The 25,565-nt window shown below is 48.3% G+C and overlaps 1 protein-coding gene and 1 long non-coding RNA gene across 4 annotated transcripts; one reads left to right on the forward strand and one right to left on the reverse strand.

Annotated features, from left to right (window-relative positions):
* Window positions 1–2,911: 2,911 nt before the first annotated feature.
* PIF1 (PIF1 5'-to-3' DNA helicase) lies at window positions 2,912–10,914 on the reverse strand. 3 transcript variants are annotated; one of them, XM_061157365.1, is made up of 13 exons: window positions 10,794–10,914; window positions 9,490–10,066; window positions 8,492–8,624; window positions 8,281–8,406; window positions 8,028–8,181; window positions 7,822–7,936; window positions 7,639–7,745; window positions 6,372–6,511; window positions 5,894–6,000; window positions 4,877–4,964; window positions 4,575–4,720; window positions 3,772–3,963; window positions 2,912–3,557 (listed from the first exon to the last, which is right to left on the reverse strand). In XM_061157365.1, exons 2-13 carry the CDS (start codon window positions 10,045–10,047, stop codon window positions 3,498–3,500), a joined length of 1,926 nt encoding a protein of 641 aa, XP_061013348.1. In that variant the 5' UTR covers window positions 10,048–10,066; window positions 10,794–10,914; the 3' UTR covers window positions 2,912–3,497. The 3 variants fall into 3 exon arrangements, with proteins under 3 accessions (XP_061013348.1, XP_061013347.1, XP_061013349.1); XM_061157364.1 differs by having other exon boundaries at window positions 8,028–8,193; XM_061157366.1 differs by lacking the exon at window positions 8,028–8,181 and having other exon boundaries at window positions 7,822–7,985.
* Window positions 10,076–17,380, forward strand: LOC133066361 (uncharacterized). Its single transcript, XR_009695123.1, has 3 exons — window positions 10,076–10,442; window positions 10,737–11,581; window positions 13,257–17,380. It is a non-coding gene; the product is annotated as an uncharacterized LOC133066361 (long non-coding RNA).
* The last annotated feature ends 8,185 nt before the right edge of the window (window positions 17,381–25,565 follow it).

Consider the following 25,565-nt stretch of genomic DNA (forward strand, 5'->3'; position numbering starts at 1 on the left):
GACACTGAGGGAGCATTGAGGCAGGGGAGATACATGGGGGCCGGCAGGAAGTGGGAGGCATAGGAACCACCCCCCAGCCGAGGTGGGCTCTCATCCCATGCTGAGCCCCCTCAAGGTTAGGCCCGCTTCCCCCAACTCCCAGCTTCTCTTGCTGGACCACTGAGCTCCATCTTTCACACCTCTGTGCTTTGATCCTACACAGTTCTCCTTTCCTAAATGCCTTTCTCCAACTTGTCCACCTGACAACTCCTCTCCAGCCTTCCTTTTGGGATGGAGTGGGGAGTGGGAAATACTCATGACCAGGCAAGTAGGGAGGAGATGGAGGTCAAGGTGCTGTTTTCCATGTCTTCCCACTGCCCCCCGCTCCCCCAACAAGCAGTGACACAGACACTCAGCATCAGGGCAGTAGGCTCAGGTAGGTGGCAGGCCTTTCTGGTCCCCTAACTGCAGGCTTTCTGAATCCTTTCAGTCCCATATTTACTCATTCTGCCTGCTCCATTTCAGGGGCTGGGTGGGCCCTGGGGCTGCAAGAATCAGGAGATTCAGTCATGTTCTGAGGAACTTTCTGGTGCAGGAGACAGACCCACAGCAAAGAACAGCACAATGCATGTTTTCAGAGACCCGAAGTGACCATTCTGCCTAGAAAGGGGCAGGGCTATATCCTGGGAAACAGTGGGGGTGAAGTCTGAGGCAAGTCATGAAAGGTTAATCTGGGTATTTCAGATTTGCTAGAAACATGTAGTCAAGTCAGGGAGGTGTGAGGTGGGAAAGCATCTATATCAGAGGCTCTTTGTTTGACCATCCTAAAAGTGAGCGCTCCCCAACTGGCAGGTTCTATTATTTGATTATTTGCCACTTCTTGCAGTGTGAGGTTATTCGCCTGCTCGTTTGTAATCAGTCTCTCGCCTGTAACTGTATGCATCCCAAGGCAGGGCCATGTCACTCTGGCGTACTGTGGGGTCTCCAATGTCTAGCCAGCACCTGAATAAATATTTGTGGAATAAATGAATGAATAAATGAACATCAAGATGGGTGGGAAGTCTCCTTTATCCCAGTGACAGGATATTACCAAGATTTTCTTCCTAATGTCTGTCCTTATCCCTCCATCCCAAATTCTGAGTGGGGTCACCAGACTTTTCTGTCTCCAATCTGGAAGCTATTTGAGGGCACACCGTTTCCTGGCTTTTGCATCCTGGGTCCACTTCTTTGAGGGGATTATGTTAGGGGTAAGGCGCATCAAGGGGTTTCCCTGGTGGGTCAGTCAGTAAAGAAACCACCTGCAATGCAGGAGACCTGGGTTTGATCCTTGGGTTGGAAAGATGCCCTGGAGAAGGGAATGGCAACTCACTCAAGTATTCTTGCCTGAAGAATTCCATGGACAGAGGAGCCTGGCTGGCTACAGTCCATGGGGTTGCAGAGTTGGACATGACTGAGCGACTAACACTTTTATTTTTTTTTTTTTTCACAAGGATCAGAGAAGAAGGTCTCCAAGACTGGACAGGGGTGGGTGATCAGTGTCCCCTGGGAGACCACAGGGAGCTGCAGGGTTCCAGAGGGCATGGTATGAGGCCCCAAGAGAGGTTATGACTCTGGGAAAGCCTTCCCTCATGCAGCCCCTGGGCCTGGGCAGAGTTATGGCCTGTGGATGCTGGTAACGGCGGGTGTCAGCAGCTACCATGACACCCTGAAGGTAACAGGCCTGCTCCTAGAAGGCCCACTCCCTGCCTGTACGACCTCTCCAGGGTGGGGAGCCCCCAATCCTGACTGAGCTAGGGTTTCCATACACTCCCAGGGATACAGGTTCGAAGTTAGATTAAATGAGGGGACTTCCCTGTGGTCCAGTGGCTAAGACTCTGCACTCCCAGTGTGGGGGACCTGGGTTCAATCCCCAGTCAGGAAACTAGATCCCATATGCTGCAACTAAGAGTTCCCACAACTAAGACCTGCATAGCCAAATAAATAAATAAAATTTTTTAAAAGTTAGATTAAATGAAATGCCAAGAAAATAAAGAACTGGGAGGTTCCTTGCATACCTCCCTCATGAGGCCGTCTACTCTCATGATCTGGCCTGAGAGACAGGGGTGTCTGGAGATCCCCCTTCTAGGGAACCAGTTTGCCCTCCTCCAGGGGCCTCCTGGAGAGCATCTTCACCATGAGAGAGGATTGCTAAGGACAGGACTTTCTGGTGTCCAGGCGGTCTTGTGAGGAAGACATCTTTATGCAGGGTGAGTTCATTGGAGACTAGGGAAAGCTGAAATCAGTCCCTGGTGAAGGAAAAGGGATTGGGGGTGGTGGGGTTGCCTCAGCAGTGTGAGTTGAAGGTGGGGTCAGAGAGGAGAGTCCCAGGAGAGGGTACAAAAGAAATAACTGTATCTCTAAGACATCTTCAATAGCCTGACTCTGGAGGATGATGGGAAATTCATCTCTGGGCAGAAGCCCTGATCCTTCTTGTACCTTGAGAGCATATTCAGCCTCTTGCCAATGGCTGCAGGCCCTGCATGGGAGACCAAGCTCAACCAGCAACATGCCCACCTGTTGTGTAATGGTGATTCACCTTGTCATTTCACTGTGAGTCAACAACTCAGCTACCTCAGTTTTGTGAAGTAGCAAGTGATACTAACAAAACCTCCCATAAGGGTGCTGTGAGCTCAGCCGTCAGGACATAATAGACACCTCACGTAAACAGGCAGGGCAGGGGTAAGCCTCCCTGGAAAGGGTTAGCCAGTGTCTCAGGCAGGGGTTCTTTATGTATTTATTTTTTGGCTACGCCAGTCGGCATGCAGGATCCTAGTTTCCCAATCAGGAATCAAATCCACACCCCCTGCAGTGGAAGTACAGTCTTAACACTGGACCACCAGGGAATTCACTAGGGGTTCTCAAAGGGAACAGAAGACTCAACAAACAGCCTTCACACAGTTTACCAGTTTATTTGTCCTAAATAAATAAAGTCGGAGAATATCCATACTCCCACGATGTCTTTCCCAAAAGAGCAGCTTAAGATATAGATGCATATTTTTGCAGCGCGTGTTCTCAAGTTAGGCTCAGGAGAGTGTTTGCCCTGGCTTATGCAGGACTGGATCTGGCTATGAAGACTCTCCCCAGGTTCCCTTCTCTGCTTCGGATCTGAGTCCCCTGCTAGGACCCCTACGTCCTGTTCCTCCTCTTGGAGCACCTGCTGCCTCTCCTCTCTGTAGCTCACAGGGAGCAGCGCCCACAACTGTGTGGCCCTGTGGCTGGCCGCTCGCAGAGAGCTCTGTCCTGTATCACCAGCTACCACTGCAGGCCCCTTGCCAACCCCTCACCCTGGAAGTAGCTCACCCAGGGCAAAGGGAGAAACTGAGGCACAGCTGGCAAATGGATGGAAAGCTGGCCGGAGACTGAGAGCCACCGACAAAGGAGGAAAGGGACACTGACCACCCTCCCCCTGGGATCCCCCAGGGCCTGGCTCCCTAGGGAGCAAGAGGAGGGGAAACCACCCTTTGTCTTCTCTTCGCAGATCAAAGGTTCGGGTCCACGTTCTCCTGGTCTGAGGTTCCCTCCTCATCATCTGGGGACTCCTATATCAGAGCCAGAGAAACCCACTCATGGGCTCGTACCATCCCCTAGAGTCACAGCTGGAGGGCCAGCATCTCCTTCCTCCTGCCCTCGCCTCCAATGGAGCCAGAGGAGGCTCTGCCACCCCCACCCCAGCGTTCTCTGGCCTTCCCTTCCTCCTAGCTCCCAGGCTACCCACGGCCACATTCCGCCCACCATTGGGTGACTCCCTCTTACCAGGCTGAGGGCCCCATTCTGCCGCAGGGTAGCATAGAAGCTCAGTACGCGCGGGTCACAGCGAACCACCATGGGGTCAAAGTCCAACACACGGAGGCCCTGCAGGCTGCGGGCCCGGGAAAGGGCCACATAGGCCTGGCCGCTGGCAAACACACGGCCCAGAGACATCTCCACACAATCCAGGGACATGCCCTGGGGAGGGAGAGACAGAGCTGGAGCCACCTCAGCCTGTATTTCCCTTGTGCCCAAGAAGCTGACCCTACCTCCACTAGCCCAGCTATGGCCCCTGATCTCCTTGCCCTGTTCATAGAGTCTCAGCCAGAGAGACAGGATGATGGGTGTCTGAGTAAGGGAGTGTCCAGGAAATATGATCCCAGATAAGAGCAGAGGGATAAAGGTGAAAGGAAAAAGCTGAGGTCTGGGTCAGACAGGCATGGAAATGAGTCTTGCTCTGCCTGGCACTACATGTATGACCTTGGATGAGTTACTTAATTTCTCTGACTTTGGGTTCCTCTTCTGTAAAACAGAAGTGATTATTACAAATATACCTCACAGAGTGGTCATAACACGTTAAAATTAACATATCCAATAGTGGCTCAGAAAATGGCAGGAGAGAAAAGAAGGGAAATATATGTGTCCAAGAAAGAGAAGAGGCAGGATGGGAAATGTACTAAAGAAAGGTTTATTCTACAGCTGGTCTGGAACTTTCTATCACTCCCAAGGCCTTTAAGACCCCCACCCTTCAACGTGCCAGGCCTATCCTGCCCCCTCCACCCTGCCCTGCTGCCAACCCCTGCACTCACCTGGCTCTTGTGAATGGAAATGGCCCAGGCCAGCTGCAGGGGCAGCTGCTGCCGGCTGAGGAGATGGCCCCCCGTGGTCTGCACCGTCCAGCGGTCAGCACGGATGACCTCGGTGACTCCACACAGGAACCGGACCTGGGGCAGCCCTGGGGGAGGTGTGGCGAAGGCTCACCTTTCATTCCTGCATCAGGACTCCAAGGTGAGGCCTGTCCTCACCTTCCCACACTAGCCTTTTCCTCCATATGCTACCCCTGGGGCCCTGCTGCGAACCCGAGCAGTAGGACTGCTTCCCCTCCACTTACCTCTCCCCTCGGCCTCGAACCCGACTACCACCCCTCGGGCACCATTCACCAGGCCCCGAGACACTGCCAAGTTCTTCACCAGCATCACCTGCGAGGGAAGAAAAACTGGAAACATAGAGAGCCGCACATCCCTACGCCTGGTCTCAGCTCCAGGCGTTGCTGCGGTGGTTCTCTGAGGCTGGGGGCTGTCACAGAGGGGCGTTGAGTCGAGGGATCCCTGGATCAAGCTGCTTTATTTCCCTAGGTTTCCCCTTGTGTCAAAGGAGAATGACGTTTGCTTAGTTTGCCTTAGAAGGAGGGGATAAGGAATAATAAGGTGACAGGGCTTTGACAATGACCATGTCTATGACAGGTTATGTTTATGAACCTCAGTCTTGAGTGATTGCCTTCTTCCAACCACTGTGTCTGCAGTTCCCCGTGAGGGCCCTTTGAAACCTAAGGAAAGGTCCCCATTTGGCTACCCTCACTCTTCATGGAAGGAAGGAGAGACACAGTACAAGGTGCACTACAGAAGACAATTGTGTGCGGCAGGTATTTTACTCTGAATTTATTTGTTAATATTTTTGGCTGCACTGGGTCTTTGTTGCAGTGCATGGTGTGGAGCGCGAGCTCTAGAGCAGGTGGGCTCAGTAGTTGTGGCTATGTGCTCTCTAGTTGGAGTGCTCAGGCTTAGTTGTCCCATTGCATGTGCAATCTTAGTTTCCCGACCAGAGATTGAACCCACATCCCCTGCATTGAAAAGCAAATTCTTAACTATTGGACCACCGAGGAAGTCCCCTCCTCTGAATTTAGAGATGAGGAAACCCAGATTCAGCAAAGGAGAGTGATCTGTCTAAAGCAACACCGCTTGGAGGTCCAAGTGGAAGAAGAGGAGAGCAGTGGACAATAGAAGACAGAAAGGTGGAAATGAGTTTCTTGTGGTCACAGGTGGGTCCTCTGGCCATGGAGCAGCCTGTACAGAAGGGCAGTGATCTGGGAGGCCCAGCTCTCAGGGTCTATGTCCTGCTTCCCACTCACCTGGGCCCCCAGCTTTAGCTGAAGGAGCTGGCTAACAGGACACTGGGCATCCAGGGTCCGGGCTTGCTCAGGGTCACTGTCCATGGCCTCAAAGCTGTGTACTTCACCTGGGGAAAGAGTCAGGCAAACAGACTAGAAGTCACTCACTTGTGATTCAATTTCCAAAAAACCACATATTAGCCCAGGGCATGGGGGAGGCAGTGAAGACAGCTCAGGCCTGGCTGGGGCTCTGAAATAGAGGCCTGTTCAAGTCTCATTTTTAGTGTTTACTGGCTGAGTGACTTTGATCCAGAAAAGGTCACATCTCTCAAAGTTACAATTACATTTGCAGATGTAGGGGACTTTATGGCTGTAAGGCTAGGGACCAAGATGAATGACACCAGGAGTCCAGGCTGCCTGGAGTGGGGGGGTAGGGGGGGCGATGTCTGCCTGATGGCCTTTTCTAGCTGGTCTGGCCTAGCTCCAGCTCCCTGCTCACCTGGCAGTTCCTGCAGCTGCCTCTCATTGGTAAGGGCCACATCATCCTGGTGGGTGCAGAGCCTTGTGGCCACAATCCCATCTCGCCCTACCTTGTGGGCAGCTGTGGCCCGGAGCTGGCGGGTGACTTCATCTGAGCACCTGTGGAGGCCAGGTTATCAGAGCAGAGCAGAGCCGAACACCAGGGAAAGTGGGGCACGTGGCCCACGTGTGGCCCACATGTCAGGCCATGGAACAGGCCTGGGGACTGGATGTGGTACCAGAACAAGATTTGCTGGTTCCCAGGCTGGCCAACTTGTTTCTTTCTCACTTGGACCCCAGACATGGAGCAATGGTGCATGACTGTGATCAGGGGTGGGCACCCTTCCCTGTGTCTGTCCTCAGATTGGAGCTAGCTGCCCTCCTGAGGAAGTTGGATCTGATGAGTGAGCATGGGCCAGAGATTTAGAGACGCAGATGAGGCTCTGAAGTTGAGGCTGATACCCTGTAATACTGGCACCCTATCATCAGATCACCCTCCAGGCTACAATTTTCTAGTCCTTTGCCTGCTGCCTTACAGGGAAAAAAAAAATCTAGCCTGTGTTTCTATTTTCCCCATTTCAAGTCTTCCTCCTGGGGAAGACTGGGTGCTGCAGCAACTCAAGTGGGAGGAGGCGGCAGAAGTTGGGACCATCTCTGACTGCTCTGCCACTCAGCCTTCCTCCTGCCTCCTACACCGCTGGTATGTGCTGCGCACTTCCTAACCGCCTCCTGGAAAGCCCCTCCCCACCACCCCTCCCCAGTTTGACTTGGGTCTCAAGGCCCAGCTCTGGCTCATTTCTTCTGCTCTCTTGGCCTCCTTTCCACTCCCGTGTTATAGCAGCTGTAGCATCTCAACCTTTTTGTCCTTGCTGGGGTGGGATCACGTCTGCAACCTCTCCTTCCGCACCAGTTGACCCCATAGACTCTAAGAGTAGAAGGAACTTGGGTTTCGGCGTCAGACCCGAGGGCAAATTCCATCTCGGCCACTTATTAGCCATGACTCTGGGCAAGTCACTTCACCTCTATGAACCCTAGTTTCTGCATCTATAAAATGGGAGTGTCTCTATCTGCCCATAATTCCCTGAAATGTACTCTGTGCCAGGCCCTGTGCTAGCTGATGCTCACAGAGTGACCGTCTCGTATGGGGTTATGAAGCACTTCTCCCCCTTCTCTGGGTTCCTGTGCTCCTCTCTGATCCATGCTTGGATCCTCATCCAGTGGCCCCTTCTCTCTTCACCAGGCCCCACCTGCCCAGCCGCACAGCTTGCAGCAGAGAGATGAAGGTCTTGTCCGTTTGCCTCCACACCTCAGTCAGTTCCAGGGTCACTGGGACACACCTCCTCCAGCTCTTGGCCTGGTGGGGGCGAGGTGAGGGAGTCAGGGAGCAGAGCAGACCCCCATGGGGGTTAGGGTCGGAGGGCAAGCAGTACCTGGAAGCAGAACTGCGGGAGCTGGGATCCCTTGGTTACAGGTGGCAACTGCAGGAAGTCCCCACAGATGATGAGCTGGATCCCTCCGAATGGCTTATTCTGCTGCCGGACAGCTCTGCAGAGGAGCGCGGGGTGCTCTAGGGTCTGGGGTGGTTGGGTTCCATCTGGAAGACCACCAGAACCCGGTCCTCACTGCACATACTGACCTGGCCACGGCCTCCAGCTTGTCAAACAGGTCCGCTTCCACCATGGAGATCTCATCAATGACTAGCCGCTGGCAGTTCAGCCAACCCTGCCGCACACCGGGCCGCTGGGCCAGGGCCACACACTGGGCCAGGGGAGCCTGGCCTGAGCCAATGCCTGTGAGGGACACTATTCAGCCTGGGCTGAGATCCCAGCACTGTCTCAACCCACCAGCCTGGCTTGCTCCCAGTTTAAACCCCAGGGGCTCTCACTTACCTGCAAAGGCATGGAGGGTAGTACCCCCGATGTGGCAGGCTGCCACCCCAGTGCTGGCAGTGGCCACAGTGCCCGTGGGAGGTAGTGAGCCCAGGATACGCTTCAGCAGATAAGACTTACCCGTCCCTGGGCAGAGGGCAAAGTCAGGGCCGCTTCTCCTCCATCCCAGCGCACCCCTGTTCTCCCCACACCCACTCTGCCCCACCACTACCTGCACTCCCAGTGAAGAAAATGCTCTGGCCTTTCAGGACAGCCCTCAGGACAGCAGCCTGTTCCTTGGAAAGCTCTGGTTTGGTGGGGGGCAATCTCAGCCTCTTCACAGGCAGGGGCCACCTTGTGACTTCCTGGGGGGGAGGGCTGTTTCAGGACCTCCCCACATCTCCTCGGCATCACCCCCTCCCTTCTTGGTCTGGTAGCCCTTTGTGTCTCTGCTGGCTTCTCTCCTTGGAGCCTTTGGGCAGCCTTGGCTCACCTGGAGATCTAGCCAGTAACCACAGGGGTCCAGGTCTCTCCCTGAGGAAGGGATCAAAGCTGGATCTCCAATGACTCTGGGTTCACCCCTAACGTCCCCTGTCTGCAGGTCTAGATTCTCCTCAGTGTCCTCTCCTGGGTTTCCTAACTCTCCTGGTCCTCTCACCCATCCTTCCTTCTCACAACTCTTCCTGTCACAATCTGTCTCTCTGACCTAAAATCTCCCCAGCTAAACCCTGCTTAGCTGGGGCCCCTTTTTTCCCCATTTCCATCTTCTCTCCAGATTAGTCTCAAACCCCTGTGGTTTGTGATCCTTCAGTTCCAGTTTGCGAACACTGTCACATCCACCAGACTTTGTCCCCCAACACCTCTCCCCCATCTGATTGGACCTGTGGGCTGCCCCAAACACAGCTGATCACTTTATTCTCTCCAAAACCTCCTCTCCTCCTCCAGGAGGACTTCATTCCTACATTTCTTCTGAAGCACCTTCTCTGCTTTCTCTTTTAACGTGACCTAAGCCCACTTTCCTATTCTCATTGCTCAATCTCAAGGATTGCACTATGAGAAACGCACGCACAATTCCCATATTTCCGTTAGTCTCAGAAGCCTGATGAACATCGCCTCTGAAGTAATTAGAAGCCATCTCAAATACCACCACCATCTTCCCCCTAAACTTGGGCTTCCTCGGTCTCTTCCATCTCCCGTTCCCCAAGGCGACCCCCGTTTTCCTGTCCTCACTGTGCTGGGCTTGGCTCCCGCCCGAGGTTCCGTGGGCCGCTTCACCGGCGTGGTATCTGTGACCCGGGTGGCCGCCACGCGCCGCAACTCCTCGGGCTGCACGGGGCTGATGCCGACGAAGTCGCGGGGCCGCGGGCCAAGCAGCTGCGTGCGGGCGGAGGCCGGCCCGGGACCCGGGGCCGCCGCCAGCTTGAGGCGCAGCGTACGCAAGAAGCGGCGCAGGCGGTCTGGGGGGCAATCCGAGAGCAGCAGCTGGACCGCGCTGGCCCGGGGAGTGCTGTCGGCGGCGAGCCGCAGAGTGCTGCGCCCGGCGGCAGCGAAGCGGGTGAAGAGGCGCGCGGCGCGCACAGGGAAGCAGCGCGGCCGCCCAGCGGGCCCGGGCGCCTGCAGCCTCAGCATCAACTCGCGGCGCTCGTTACGGCCCAGGCTCAGCTCCGCGGTGCGTAGGGACTGGCGCCTTCGCGCCTGCCCACCGGGGCTCAGCTCCTCCACAGCCACGCGGCACCGCAGTTCTCCATCCTCGCATTCTGCGGCCGCTGCCTGGGTGCCCGGAAGCATCGCCACCGCCTCTGCAGGTCTGCAAAAAGACCGGAGCACAGGCGTCACAGGGACTCAGGGGACATCATAGGTGTTACAGGGGTCTGGACAGGGAGCCCAGGCAAAGCCACAAAGGGTCCCAGGGCTGTCACTGGTAACATAAACAGATCACGGAGACTGTAAACGCACCATGGGGCAAACCGGAGATTCTCCTAGACATTTTTCTCCCACACAATAATTTCCAGAGCTGCGGATGGGCAACGTCAAGCGCACCCAGGATTGGGAATCTCTGCTGTCCGACAAGAGCCATAGAAGGGAGCCCCTGAACAGAAAAGAAGCTTGCGTCTAAGAGACCCAGGGTGGGCACGGGAATCTTGAGTCCTCTCCGCAAGGAAGCAGGAGACTCACTTGTGGAGGTAAGCAGGATTGACATATTATCAGCGCCTTCCCTCTCCCAGCTACTTTCACTGGTTTATATGTAGCCAAGCTAGTGTCACTATTTCCCATGTACAGAAGTGGAAAACAGGCTGAAAGAGACCACAACGGCTGGTGGGAGTCAGAGATCGTGTGATTCGGAAGCTCTCGTGCTTTCCATCTCTAAGGTGGGGTGGAAGTAGAAAATATTTGGCTACGGAAATAGCGGAGGGACCCTGGCTTCCGGGAACCAGTCCACGCGCCGTCTGATTCATTCGTATGCACCCTCCCGGCAGGGACCCCTTGAAGAAGAACGTTCTGCCTCCCACGTCTGGGATCAGGTGGACACTCACTTGTGCCAGCACTCGGACGAACCAGTTGAGAAACGTCGGCCTGCAGGCAAAAGATGCACACTGGAAACTTTCAAATTCTGGAAGTAGAGAATTATCCTATCACCTGCAGGAGCTTTAAATTTTCTAGCCAATCAGAGAAAGCGGGCGTGACAAGGGGCGTGTCTTTCTGTGCTTTTCAACCCTCAGAGCTTGGGCTGTACCAATAGCACGCCAGAGGAAGGAGGCTTATGGTGGTGGCGGAGCATACCAAGCCGCGCGGACGAGTGGATGTGATGGGAGGGGACGGAGACTTCAGCTGGGCCACGCGTGGATTAGTGTCACCAATCGCGTCTCTGAAGATTTATATTCAAGACCTTGCCTCCAATACAGACTCCCTCCTCTCTAGCCCTCACACAGCGGCTGAACTTGGCTTTGGGGAAGAGCTGCCTCGGATCCCTCCCATCTCTGTTTACACTCACGGGACCTTTGTCCATTTCTGGGCAGACCGCCCCCTCCAGCCCTCACCCCCTGACTGAGACCTGCTGCTCCCGCTGCCCCCACCCCCAGCTCCTTCCACGCTTATCGGTCTTTGTGTCATTTTACTCATGTCTTTCCCATCCGTCTGAGACACATCAGTGAAGAACTGAGACCTGTGACCAAGTGCTCAGAGGGTACAAGGGAAGTGAGCGAGCCTCTGTCTTCAGGGAATGCGTATCCCTCTCATTGTACTGAATGCATAGGAAATTTGTTTTTCATTTTCTTTTCCCTCATTAAATCTTGGAATGACAGAGCTAGAAGGCATCTTACAGGTGAGTCAGCTCGCTCATTTATTGAATTGCCCACATTTTTCAAATGAGGAAACCAAAGCTCCAAGAAGTTTTACCAGATGTCACATAGCTTATAGATAGCAAAAGAAAGCCCGGAAGCCAAATCTAAGCCTGTTAGTTTATCTACTACACCACGTTGCTCCCAGAGAGAGAGAGAGACAAAGAGAGAGAGAGAGAGAGAGAGACAAAGAGACAGAGGCTGGTCTAACCTGCCTGAAAGGCACTGTGTTACACCAGACCTGCAGGTTTGATGTTACTCTAAGCAAGTTTCCTTAATGTCTCAAGCCTTTGTTTCCTTATATTTAAAAATGAAGGAAGATGAAGATGTGATGATTGCATAACTATGACTATACTAAAGACCATCAAATTATTTGCTTTAAATTGTATGGTATGTGAATTGTATCTCAATAAAACTGTTAGGAAAAAATAAAATGAAAAATATTTTTCCTCTTAAATGTTGTTTTGACATATGACTACTAGTGGCACAGGATAAATTTTAATATCACTGTTGTAAGCAGAATAATGATACCCCCCCCCCCCCAATATGTCTACATCCTAATCCCCAGATTCCTTTTGTATGTTACTTTACATAGCAAAAGGGACTTTGCAGATGTGATAAATTAAGGATCTTGACATGGGGAGACTACCCTGGGTTGTCTGGGTAGGCTCAATTAGGATTCTTATAAGGGAGGCTAGAGAATCAGATGGAGAAGGAAATGGCACCCCACTCCAGTACTCTTGCCTGGAAAATCCCATGGATGGAGGAGCCTGGTAGGCTGCAGTTCATGGGGTTCCTAAGAGTCGGACACGGCTGAAGTGACTTAGCAGCAGCAGCAGAGAGTCAGAGGAGATGTGATGAATAAATGGACATGTGTGTGTTTGTGAAAGAAAGAGAGAAAGGCTGATTTGAAGATGTTACTGCTAGCCTAGAAAATGGAAGAAAGGGCCATGAACCAAGCCGTACAGGATACAGGTTTCTTGAAGCTGGAAAAGGCTAGAGGAAGTGGGTTCCCCTCTAGATTCGCCAGAAGGAACACAGCTCTTGATTTTAGTCCAATGAGACACATTTTAGGCCTCCAGAACTGCAAGATAATAAGTTTGTCTTGTTTTAAGCCACCAAATTTGTGGTAATTTGTTACAGTAGCTATAACAATAAGAAACAAATACAATCATGAGCTAGGAAATGAAAGCTGGGATTATGAAAGTATGTCTGTGTCTATTTCCAAAGCCTATGTTCTCTCTTCCCACTACCCTGTGCTCAAGAGTAGCCCCAGCACACTCACACAGCCTGCTCCCTTCTCCCTTCTCTCTGTGTAGTACCCGAGACTGGTTCTAGAGAAAGCATGGAGACTTCCATATGAATTTTCCCCCAGTATTTTTTTCTTTTGGACTCACCATGCAGCTTGCGGGATTTTAGTTCACCAACCAGGGATCTAAACCAGCCCCTTGCAGTGAAAGCCCCAAGTTATAACCACTGGACTGCAAGGGAATTCCCTCAATTTTTTTTTTAATTGTAAAATATATGTAACATAAAATTCACCACACTGTTTTTCAGTATACAATTCATTACCATTAACTGCATTCAAATATTGTATAACCATCAACACTATTTCCAGAAAAGTTTCATTATTCTGAAACAGAAACTTTGTATCCATAGACCAGACATCCTGGAATGTGAAGTCAAGTGGGCCTTAGGAAGCATCACTACGAACAAAGCTAGTGGAGGTGATGGAATTCCAGTTGAGCTATTTCAAATCCTGAAAGATGATGCTGTGAAAGTGCTGCACTCAATATGCCAGCAAATTTGGAAGACTCAGCAGTGGCCACAGGACTGGAAAAGGTCAGTTTTCATTCCAATCCCAAAGAAAGGCAATGCCAAAGAATGCTCAAACTACCACACAATTGCACTCATCTCACACGCTAGTAAAGTGATGCTTAAAATTCTTCAAGTCAGACTTCAGCAATACATGAACCGTGAACTTCCAGATGTTCAAGCTGGTTTAAGAAAAGGCAGAGGAAACAGAGATCAAATTGCCAACATCTGTTGGATCATTGAAAAAACAAGAGAGTTCTAGAAAAACATCTATTTCTGCTTTATTGACTATGCCAAAGCCTTTGACTGTATGGATCACAATAAAATGTGGAAAATTCTGAAAGAGATGGGAATACCAGACCACCTGACCAGCCTCTTGAGAAACCTGTATGCAGGTCAGGAAGCAAGAACTGGACATGGACCAACAGACTGGTTCCAAATAGGAAAAGGAATACATCAAGGCTGTATATTGTCACCCTGCTTATTTACCTTATATGCAGAGTACATCATAAGAAACGCTGGGCTGGAGGAAGCACAAGCTGGAATCAAGATTGGCGGGAGAAATATCAATAACCTCAGATATGCAGATGACACCACCTTATGGCAGAAAGTGAAGAAGAACTAAAGAGCCTCTTGATGAAAGTGAAAGAGGAGAGTGAAAAAGTTGGTTTAAAGCTCAACATTCAGAAAACTAAGATCATGGCATCTGGTCCCATCACTTCATGGCAAATAGATGGGGAGACAGTGGAAACAGTGTCAGACTTTATTTTTCTGGGCTCCAAAATCACTGTAGATGGTGATTGCAGCCATGAAATTAAAAGACGCTTACTCCTTGGAAGGAAAGTTATGACCAACCTAGATAGCATATTAAAATGCAGAGACATTACTCTGTCAACAAAGGTCCGTCTAGTCAAGGCTATGGGTTTTTCCAGTAGTCATGCATGGATGTGAGAGTTGGACTATGAAGAAAGCTGAGCGCTGAAGAATTGATGCTTTTGTTTTTTTTTTTTTTAAACTTTAATCAAAGTGGGACATTTTAGTATATCTCTCAATATTTGATAGATCAAGCAGATTAAAAAAAGAAATCAACATAAACATAGAGGATTTGAACAACACAGACAGTAAAACTGTTCCAGTGAGCATATACAGCACTTCACCCAATAGACAGAAAATATATATTTGTATTAAATTCTCATGGAACATTTATAAAAATTGATTATAATAATTAAGCAAGTCTTTATGAATTTTAACAGTTGAATATTATTCAGATCATATTTAATGACTGCAATACTAACAAGTTAGAAATTAAACACCAAAAAGGTAACTTAAGAAAACTCATTTGTATACTGTAACACTTATTTCAAAATAATCCAAATGTCAGAAATAATAGGTATTGCAAAATGTGTGCTAAAGCCAAAAGCAGTAACTGCATTGTGTGTGTACTAAGTCGCTTCAGTTGTGTCTGACTCTGTGCGACCCTGTGGACTGTAGCCTGCCAGACTCCTCTGTCCATGGGATTCTCCAGGCAAGAATACTGAAGTGTGTTGCCATGCCCTCCTCCAGGGGATCTTCCCGACCCAGGGATCAAACCTGAGTCTCACATCACCTGCATTGGCAGCGCCACCAATTGAGCAGTAGCCAAATTGTTATTAAAGATTTGTGTACATGAACATATGTACAGATGTTATGTCTGAGATCTAGTCAGGAAAGATTCCCAAGGATACATAGGAAAGGATTGTTATTCAGGATGAGAGAAAATAATTGAATTGTTTACCAAATTAGTGGACTGGCAACTTCACAGGAAATGTATGTTGTGTGGCCTTAGCCTATTTGGCCAGCTTTTGTATTCAAATCTTAAAGACAGAGTTTATGCTCAGAATAATACTTATTTAAAATGCTGTTAGTGCTACTTAGTACTTCATGGCTTCTTATTTGGGAATTATTGGAAAATGTAGATCAGGTATAGACTGTGACAGGCTGTGGTTGTTGTAAACTGCTAGCAATATACAGATTATAGGATTGCTTCCAGGATTGTTTTCCATTTAGAACTGAACAACAAAGCAATAATGCATATTAAAACATGTGGTGGTTAGTGGTACTCAGAGGGAAATTTATAGTCTAGAATGTATGTGGTACTTAAAGGGAGATTTATGGCTTATTATGCTCATATTAGAAAAGAACACTGAAAATAACTAAGCTTAGCATCCAAGTCATGAAGTTAAAAAGAGTAGAATAAACTTCCAAAAACATAGAAGAAAGAAAATGGTGAACAAGAGACAAAAACTAATCATCTGGGTGGGGGGAAGTTACAGTAAAGGTATTAACAAAACTGAAAGGTTTTTTTTTAAGCATTAAGAAACTGACAAATCTCTGGCAGAATTACTTAAGGGGGAAAAAGGCAGAAACCATAAAGAAATAATATCAAGAATGGGACAGCGGACAAAACTACTGATGCAGACATGTTTAAGAATATTACAAAGTGTTAGTCACTCAGTCATGTCTGACTCTTTGTGATCCCGTGGACTGAAGCCAGCCAGACTCCTCCATCCATGGGATTTTCCAGGCAAGAATACTGGAGTGGGTTCCCATTTCCTTCTCCAATTGATGCAGACACATTTAAGAATATTACAAAGGAACATTGCTGCTGCTGCTGCTAAGTCACTTCAGTCGTGTCCGACTCTGTGTGACCCCATAGACGGCAGCCCACCAGGCTCCCCCGTCCCTGGGATTCTCCAGGCAAGAATACTGGAGTGGGTTGAATTGATGCTTTTGAACTGTGGTGTTGGAGAAGACTCTTGAGAGTCCCTTGGACTGCAAGGAGATCCAACCAGTCCAACCTAAAGGAGATCAGTCCTGTGTGTTCATTGGAAGGACTGATGTTGAAGTTGAAACTCCAATACTTTGGCCACCTGATGCAAAGAGCTGACTCATTGGAAGAGACCCTGATGCTGGGAAAGATTGAGGGCAGGAGGAGAAGGGGACGACAGAAGATGAGATGGTTAGATGGCATCATTGACTTGATGGACATGAGTTTGGGTGGACTCTGGGAGTTGGTGATGGATAGGGAGGCCTGGCGTGCTGCGGTTCACGGGGTCGCAAAGAGTCAGACATGACTGAGCGACTGAATTGAACTGAGACAATAACTCCCATTCCTCTGTTCTCAGCCCCTGGTACCTCAAATATTTTATTCTGAAAATACATTACAACATGTACAGAAAGATTGAAAGACTTTTACAGTGAACACCATATACCTACCATCAAGATTCTACAATTAATATTTTGCTGTATTTGTTTTGTGTATTAGTCGCTCAGTCGTGCCTGACTCTTTGCGGACTATATATAGCCTGCCAGGCTCCTCTGTCCATGGAATTCTCCAGGTAAGAATACTGGAATGGGTTGCCATTCCCTTTTCCAGGCGATCTTTGCAACCCAGGGATAGAACCAAGGTCTCTCAGCAGATTCCTTACTGGCTGAGCCATCAGGGAAGTATTTAATACATCTATCCATCCCTGCATTCATCAAACCATCTTTTGTGATGCAGTTCAAAGTTGCAGACAACAGTATATTTCACATCTAAACACTTCAATATGCATAGAATTAGCTAGAGTTTATGCTTACCTTTTTAATGTAAACTTTACATATAGTGAAGTGCACAGAATATACAATATGTATTCTTGTGTGTACTGGCTTCTTTCACTCACCATGATTTTGAGATTCATCCATGTTGCTGAGTGTATCAGTAGTTGGATCCTTTTTAATGCTGAGTTGTGTTGCATTGTATGGATATACTACAGTTTACCCATTTTCTTGTTGATGAATATCTGGATTTTGTGGTATTTATGCTTTATTTTCTCTTGGAAAAATACCTAGGTGAAAAATTGCTGAGTCTTGGAGTTTACATTTAGTCTTATATGAAACTGCAAGAGCTTTTCCCAAAGTGGTTGTCTGCCCATCTGGTTAACAGTGAGTCCTTGGGCAGAGGAAAGCTGGACACCGCTTAGCGGTGGATTAACGGTCCTCAGGCTCCGCCCTCCTCCCCGCCCCAGCGCCACGGGTCTTCAGCTGGATATTGATTGGCTGATGAAAGAGGGGGGCGGAGGCGGAGGAATTACTCGCTCGCATCTGTGACCGGACTTCCTCTCTATCGGCTTTGTGCAGCTTTTGCATCCGCAGGTCTTCTGCTCACTGCTGCCGCCGCGGGGTCAGTTCCCAGTGAAGCGCAGCACAGCTCCCTGGTCTCCCCGCCTAACCCAAAGCCTGGTTTTAACATAAGCTGTCTGGAGGAATGGATTTTCTTTATCATGACATTTCCTCCTCCAGAACTCTCTCTGTTCATCTTATCTGCTTTCTCCCACTTGGCGGTCTCAGTCCAGTCTCCGACTCACTAACAATGACGACCTCAGCCCAGAACGGGGTGGTTTACTAGTTGCACTGTTAGGCGTTTTCTCTTTTGATACATAAAAGAGCCAGCCCTTCCCTTTTATGATCCTTTCTCCTCGTGCTCTCTCCACCTTTACAATCCTAGGCTTACAACAGCCTTGCAGAGGAGCTTGAAAGGGTGTTTCGTGGTCTTCCAGCTTACGGAGCACGACTTCACCTCGCTCTGCTGCTGCTTTGGGGCAGCTGACACTGATTTTATTGAACCTCCGGTACAGGTGATTCTGATTCTCCCTCATTAAAATACTCTCAGCTTCCACAACACACATTCCCTCATTTTTCCTACGTACTGGCGGCTTCATGTCATTCTCCTATGCTGATCCCTTTTCCTCAGCCAGCCCTCTCAGTGTGGGAGGACTTTTTTTCCCTCCCGTTTTATACAATCCCACGGATTATTAGCTACAGGTGGATTCTCAATATTATGACCCCCGCCTGCCCTTCTCCTCTGATCTCCAGATCATATTCATTTATCCTCCTGATGCTATCTCCACACCGATGCCTAAATGGCATGTTAAACTCACTCTCTCCAAAACAGATTTTATTTTATTTTTATTTTTTATTAGTTGGAGGCTAATTACTTCACAACATTTCAGTGGGTTTTGTCATACATTGACATGAATCAGCCATGGAGTTATATGTATTCCCCATCACGATCCCCTCTCCCACCTCCCTTTCCACCTGATTCCTCTGGGTCTTCCCAGTGCACCAGGCCCGAGCACTTGTCTCATGCATCCCACCTGGGCTGGTGATCTGTTTCACTATAGATAATATACATGCTGTTCTTTCGAAACATCCCACCCTCGCCTTCTCCCACAGAGTCCAAAAGTCTGTTCTGTACTTCTGTGTCTCTTTTTCTGTTTTGCATATAGGGTTATCATTACCATCTTTCTAAATTCCATATATATGTGTTAGTATGCTGTAATGTTCTTTATCTTTCTGGCTTACTTCACTCTGTATAATGGGCTCCCGTTTCATCCATCTCATTAGAACTGAGTCAAATGAATTCTTTCTAACAGCTGAGTAATATTCCACAAAACAGATTTTAATTTCCTCCTCCATGATAGCTCAGCTGGTAAAGAATTCCCCCACAATGAAGGAGACTTGGGTTCAATGCCTGGGTTGGGAAGATCCCCTGGAGAAGGGAAAGGCTACCCACTCCAGTATTCTGGCCTGGAGAATTGCGTGGACTATATAGTCCATGGGGTCACAAAGAGTCGGACATGACTGAGCGACTTTCATTTTCCAATACCATATAAACTTGATTTTCTCTTGTCTTCATCATCTCTATAAATGGCACCTCCATTTTTAGCTCGAGTTGAAAACCACACCATATTCTTGATCCCTTCTTCACCTACAATATCCAGTTCACCACTGAAAAATATTGTTTCCATCTCCAAAATGTTTGTTTTGTTTTTTAAAATTGAGGTATAGTTGATACAAACAAAATGGAAATGAAATCTACGTACTGGGAGAAAATATTTGCAAATGATGCTACTGACAAAGGCTTACTTTCCAAATCTACAAATAGCTCTTACAACTTAATGACAAAAACTCCTAAACAACCCTATCAAAAACTGGGAGGAAGACCTAAATACTCATTTCTCCAAAGATGACATACAGCTGGCCAATTGGCATATGAAAAGATGTTTAACATCACTAATTATCAGATAAATGCAAATCAAAACTACAATGAGGTATCGCACCAGTCAGAATGGCCATCATTAAAAAGTCCACAAACAACAAATGCTGGACAGGGTGTGGAGAATGTACACTGTTGGTGGGAATGTAAATTATTACAGCTGAAACTGGGGTCATTTGTGGGGGAGGGGTTGGGCTCCAAAGAGCTCCCAGTACCATTGCCCTTTATGTCTCAGTGCAGAAAAGATTTCATCAAGAGGCAGAGTGATAGATAAGAAGTGATTTATTATAATAGGATGCTTGCCAGGCTTACAAGCAGGCAGACGAGGGCGTGCTGCTGAGAACTTACTGGGCTACAGTTTTACAATCAAAGGAAAAGTAGGGAGGGGGAGAAGAACTTCTTTGTCACTCTTGAGTAGATGTCATGATTCCATCATTAGTTTCTCCTCTAGGGTGGGCAGGGGAATTTTCTTGTCAATACATGGTCATGCTTTATGTGTCCAGAGAACATGTCCTAGGGATCATTAACTTACTGAGTTCACTGGGCAGTATGTGTGTCTCATGCCACCATTGTTTTATTATTTGGGGCATGTCTCGTGCTTTGTTGCATGATTTTGTTGCTAAGTAAGGCTGCTTGGTTTTGTGGCTAAGCAAACCTGCTCTCTTTAGTAATCATTAACTTCCAGGGGTCTCCTATATTTTTTCTACCTACAATCCCTTGGTGGAATTAACTATTAAATCACCCACTTTATCCTTTTACTCTGTCCTTGTCAAAGTCACTATGGAAAATGGAAGCTGTACAGAGGTTCTCTATACAGTGGTTAGGAATCCGCTGTGCAACATAGGGGACACGGGTTCCATCCCTGGTCTGCAGGATCCTCCATGTTGTGGGGCAACTAGGCCCATGAACCACAACTACTGAGCCCGTGCTCTAGAGCCCATAAGCCACAGTTACTGAAGCCCACATGCACTAGAGCCCATGCCCTGCAGAAAGAGAGGCCACCTCAATGAGAAGCCCATACACTGCAACTAGAGAGTAGCCCTTGATCACTGCAAGTAGAGAAAGCCCAAGCACAGCAATGAAGACTCAATGCAGCCAGAAATAAGACAAATAAATTAAAAATTTTTAACAAGTATTGCTGAAATATATTTTAAAAAATAAAAATAAAAAACACTAAACATAGAGTTACCATATAATCCAAACAAGCCCACTCCTGGACATATATCAGGAGAAAATTCTGATTCAAAAAGATACATGAAACAACAGCAACAAATCCCCAGAAGATATATGCACCCCAATGTTCATAGCAGTACTTTTTACAATAGCTGAGACATAGAAGCAACCTAAATGTCCTTCAATAGTTGAATGAATAAAGAAAAATTTGAAGTATAGTTGATTGAAAATGTTGTTTCAAGCATAGCAAAGTGATACATATATATATATATGATGTCCTTTTTCAGATTTTTTTCTATTATAGGTTATCAAAATGTATTTTGAATCTATTCATTTTCCTCCATCCCCACACCACAACCTAGAGTTAGCAGCCTGTCAGATCTCCCCTGGATTACAGGATGCGTGCATGCTAAATCGCTTCAGTTGTGTCTGACGCTGCAACCTCATGGACTGTAGTTCACCAGGCTCCTCTGTCCATGGGATTCTCCAGGCAAGGATACTGGAGTGGGTTTCCAGGCCCTTCTCCAGGGGATCTTCCCAACCCAGGGGTCAAACCCGAGTCTCATGCATTGGTAGGCAGGTTCTTTACCACTAGTGCCACCTAGGAAGTTCCCTGGATTAGAGCAGTTGACTCATAATCTCACTGGATTCCTGGATTCTGCTCTGTCCCCCCTATAATCCTTTCTTTCTCCAAACAGCAGCAGGTGGGATCTTTTCAAACATGTAAATCAGATGTTGCTACTGCTCTAGTTAAAGGCTTTCAATGTCTTCCTAGGCTATTCCTCTTTGCCATAGCCTGAGGCTGACTCTCTCCCTTTCTTCCACTGTGACCTCAAATCTTCCACTTTCTTCTTCTGTTTTATTTAAAGGTTTATTGATTTAATTTATTGACTGTGCTGGGTCTTCATTGCTGCTCACAGGCTTTTCTCTAGTTGCCACGGGCAGGAGCTACTCTCTAGTTGCAGGGCATGGGCTTCTCATGGCAGGGCTTCTCTTGTGCAGCCAGGGCTCTAGGCCCACAGGCTTCAGTTGGTTGTGGTGAGTGCACTCAGTAGTTGTGGCTCGCAGGCTCTAAAGAACAGGCTCAATAGCTGTGGCGCACGGGTTTAGTTGTTCCTTGGCATGTGCGATCTTTCCAGACCAGGGATCGAACCTGTGTCCCCTGCTTTGGCAGGCAGATTCTCAACCACTGGACCACCAGGGAAGTCCTACCACTTTCTTCTTTACTCACTGTGCTTCTTTCACACTTGTTCCCTTTGTGTTCCTTGATGACCCCATGCCAGAGTCTTTGCGTTTGCTGTTTCTTTTGCATGAAATACCTTCCCCCTCTCCCCTTTGCCTCTTTTTGGGACTTTCTCTTTCTCATCATTCATGTCTCAGCTGAAATTTCCACTCTGTGGAAAGGTTCCCCCCCACAACTCACACCATATCTAAAATTACTATTTTATTACCTCTTTATTTCCCTTAGAAAACTTACCACATTGTGTTGTTATCGTGGTCATTTGTTTATTTGCCTATCATCACTCTCTTCTGGCTTCAAGAGGGCAGAGATCACCCTTGTCATGTTATGGCTTTGTGCCCTGTGTTTAGAACAGTGCCCGAGACATGATAACCTCTCAACAGATATTTACTGAATGGGTATTTATCAATGAATAATGAAGCCATTCTCTCCAAGTCCTGACCCTCTATCTCTACTATCTCTTGAATCTGCTTCTACCATCCACATAAACCACTGGCCTGGTTCCGGCTCCATCGACTCCAACCTGGATTTCTGTGACAATTTCTGACCCAATGGGTCTCCATGTCTCTCTTTTCCTGTCACCATTCTTCACATACTAGTTCTTTTTTTAAGTTTATTTTTAATTGAAGGATAATTGCTTTCAATATTGTGTTGGTCTCTGACATACATCAACATGAATCAGCCATAGGTATATATATGTCCTCTCCCTCTTAAACCTCCCTCCTAACACCCACCCCTTCCCACTGCTTCTGGGTCATCACAGAGCCCTGTTTGAGCTCCCTGAGTGATATAGCAGATTCCCACTGGCTATCTGTTTCACATATGGCACTGTATATGTTTCCATGTTACTCTCTCCATTCATCCCACCCACACACAACAGTTCCAAAAATAAGGTATTAATATGAAAACCCATGTCAGATCCTGCCTCAGTGCTTCAGCAGCCCCCAGCTACTTGCAAGAAAAATTTCTAGTCTCTCAGGTCACTATTCAAGGCACTCAGTACTCTAGCTCCTGCTGCCTCCTTGGTGGCATCTTTCTGAACTCCCCACCACCATCACACACATATGACCACAGACACCTGCCTACAGTCCCCTAACAAGTCAGGGTGTTTTACAAGTTCTCTTTGTGAGACATTCCCACTGCCTAAATTCCTCCTCCTCTGCCCCCATCCATCTAACCCTGCTAGAATACAGCTTAGTCACTCCAGCCCTCTGGAAACCAGCTCTTAGCACACAGGGTGTACCCCTTCTCAGGACTTGTCTACCCTCCTACTGATTCATACCCCTCCAAGGCAGGGCCTAGGCTTTTGAGTAGCCTGGTCACACAATGCTGCCAAAAGACATAATTTAGTAGAGAGCACAGACTCTGGAGTCAGGTGAGGTTTGAATCCTTGGGCCACCACTTAGCAGTCGAGTGACCTTAAACAGGTCCAAGCTTTGGATTCTTTTTTTTTTTTGGTCTGTGATGAATCTTTGTTGCTATGTTGCTTGTCTCTAGTTGCAGTGGGCGGGGGCTACTCTCTAGTTGTAGTGTGAAGGCTTCTCATTATGGTGGCTTCTTTTGTTGCAGAGCACGGACTCTAGGGTGCAAGGCTTCAGTAGTTGCTGCTCCCAGGCTCTAGAGCACAGGCTCAATAGTTGTGGTGCACTGGCTTAGTTGCTCCTTGGCACGTGGGATCTTCTTGGATCAGGGGTCAAACCTGTGTCTCCTGCATTGGCAGGCAAATTGTTTACCATTGAGCCACCAGGGAGACTCTTGAGAGTCCCTTGGACTGCACAGAGATCCAACCAGTCCATCCTAAAGGAAATCAGTCCTGAATATTCATTGGAAGGACTGATGCTGAAGATGAAACTCCAGTACTTTGACCACCTGATGTGAGGAGCTGACTCACTGGAAAAGACCGTGATGCTGGGAAAGATTGAAGGCAGGAGGAGAAGCGGACGACAGAGGATGAGATGGTTGGGTGGCATCACCAACACAATGGACGTGAGTTTGAGCAAGCTCTGGGAGTTGATGATGGACAGAGAGGCCTGGCATGCTGCAGTCCATGGGGTGGCAAAGAGCTGGACACGACTGAGCTGAACTGAACTGAGTCACCAGGGAAGCCCCTAAGCTTTGAATTCTTGATCTGTAAAATGAGGATAAAAATTCTATTTCATGGATGGGTACCTACTTTTGTAAGGATTAAATGAAATATATGTGAAGAGTTTAGTACAGTGAGCAGATATCAGAGGTGTCCTAAGTTCTTTTGAGTGAATGGACAAATGCCAGGATGATGTACTGGAAAATATACCACTTCAGAGGCACTCAATAAACTTTGTTGATCAAATGGCACACATGCAAAGCAGACTCCATTCCTTCCAAGGCCCTAGATTTTCAATGACATCCCATTGCCCTGAGGTTAAAATGTAGTCTTTCTGACACCTTCAAGGTCCTCATTGTATGGAGCTCTGCCTGGTCTCCTTACACACACACACACACACACACACACACACACACACACACACGTTTCCTGCCTCCATACCATTGCTCACATTGTTCCCTCTGCCTGGAATGCCTGTTCTCAGTTTTGGTGCCCTTCCTCTATGCATTTACCCTCACATTTAACACATAGTTTCCTCTGTTTACATGCCTTTCTCTTCTGATAAAGGACAGTGACACTTGGTCCTTCTGTTATCTTCCAGCCATTAGTGTGGGGCCTGACAAATAATCACGGCAAATAAAATATTCGTGTTGAAAGAATGTGTGTAGTGTGCAGGCAACAACTAGAGGGACAGCATAGGCTGGATGGGGAAAAACTGAGACCAAAGTGGTGATCACTCTCAGTAGCAACAGAGATGACTGAATTTCAGAATTGACCTCACTCCCACTCCACCCCCACCATGAGTTGCTTCTATGCAACCACATGAATTCCCCAGGGTCTCTGATCTCAGGCAGGTGGAACCTGAGTTTATAGATACAGGATCTTCTGAGTCCTCAGGCATTGGGTACACCAGCTGCACAGTTCTGCAGGTTGAGGGACTTATACCATGTGGTGGCTTTAAGAGGTTGTTGCCAAGTACACTGACTTTCTCAGTTTCCCCAAGCTGGATTTTCTTTATCCCTTTAGGTAAAGGAACCCAGGCACAGGTATGAAGAAAAAGTATGACCCCTATCTTCCTTCCCCTTGGTCCTGGAGCTCCAGGCTGCCCTTTTCCATGCTGGCTGGAAGTGACTTGCAAGTGTGAGGGCCAGCAGAAGGCAGTGAAAGGGGAGCTGGGTCAACTGGTACAGCTGCTGCTGTGGCAGCCAGAGCCAAAGGAGGCCCCCACTGATTCCACCCGCACTTAACTCTTCCTGCAGAGGCATAAGGTGCTGGAGGTTGGGATATATAGCCAGTCACCTTTTCTCTGTAGACCTCTGTTTCTCTAAGTGTCAAGTGAGGGCACAAGGTCTAACTAACACCATTATCCTTACATTTCACTTCCCAGCAAGGTTGTCAAGGCTGCAAGATTCACTGCTGGATGGGAGTGGGGGACCCCTCAGATACAGGAATTAGAGAGGTGGACAGTTCTGAGCAATGCCCAGCGAGGGCAGAACACTGAGACCTCCACCCCCAAAAGAACGCGGGAGTCCAGACTCCCAGCCCCAGGTTTGGGATCCGAGCTCCAGGCGCCGCCCTGCC

Source organism: Dama dama, chromosome 12, assembly GCF_033118175.1.
Source record: "Dama dama isolate Ldn47 chromosome 12, ASM3311817v1, whole genome shotgun sequence".
Taxonomy (NCBI): Eukaryota; Metazoa; Chordata; class Mammalia; order Artiodactyla; family Cervidae; genus Dama; species Dama dama.

Coding starts and splice junctions, on each gene's coding strand:
- PIF1 (XM_061157364.1), bottom strand. CDS start 10,047: ATGCTTCCGGGCACCCAGGCAGCGGCCGCAGAATGCGAGGATGGAGAA. Junction 6,001..6,371: donor GCAGCTGCAGGAACTGCCAG/GTGAGCAGGGAG, acceptor CTCTTTCCCCAG/GTGAAGTACACAGCTTTGAG. Junction 3,964..4,574: donor TTTCCATTCACAAGAGCCAG/GTGAGTGCAGGG, acceptor CTCCCTCCCCAG/GGCATGTCCCTGGATTGTGT.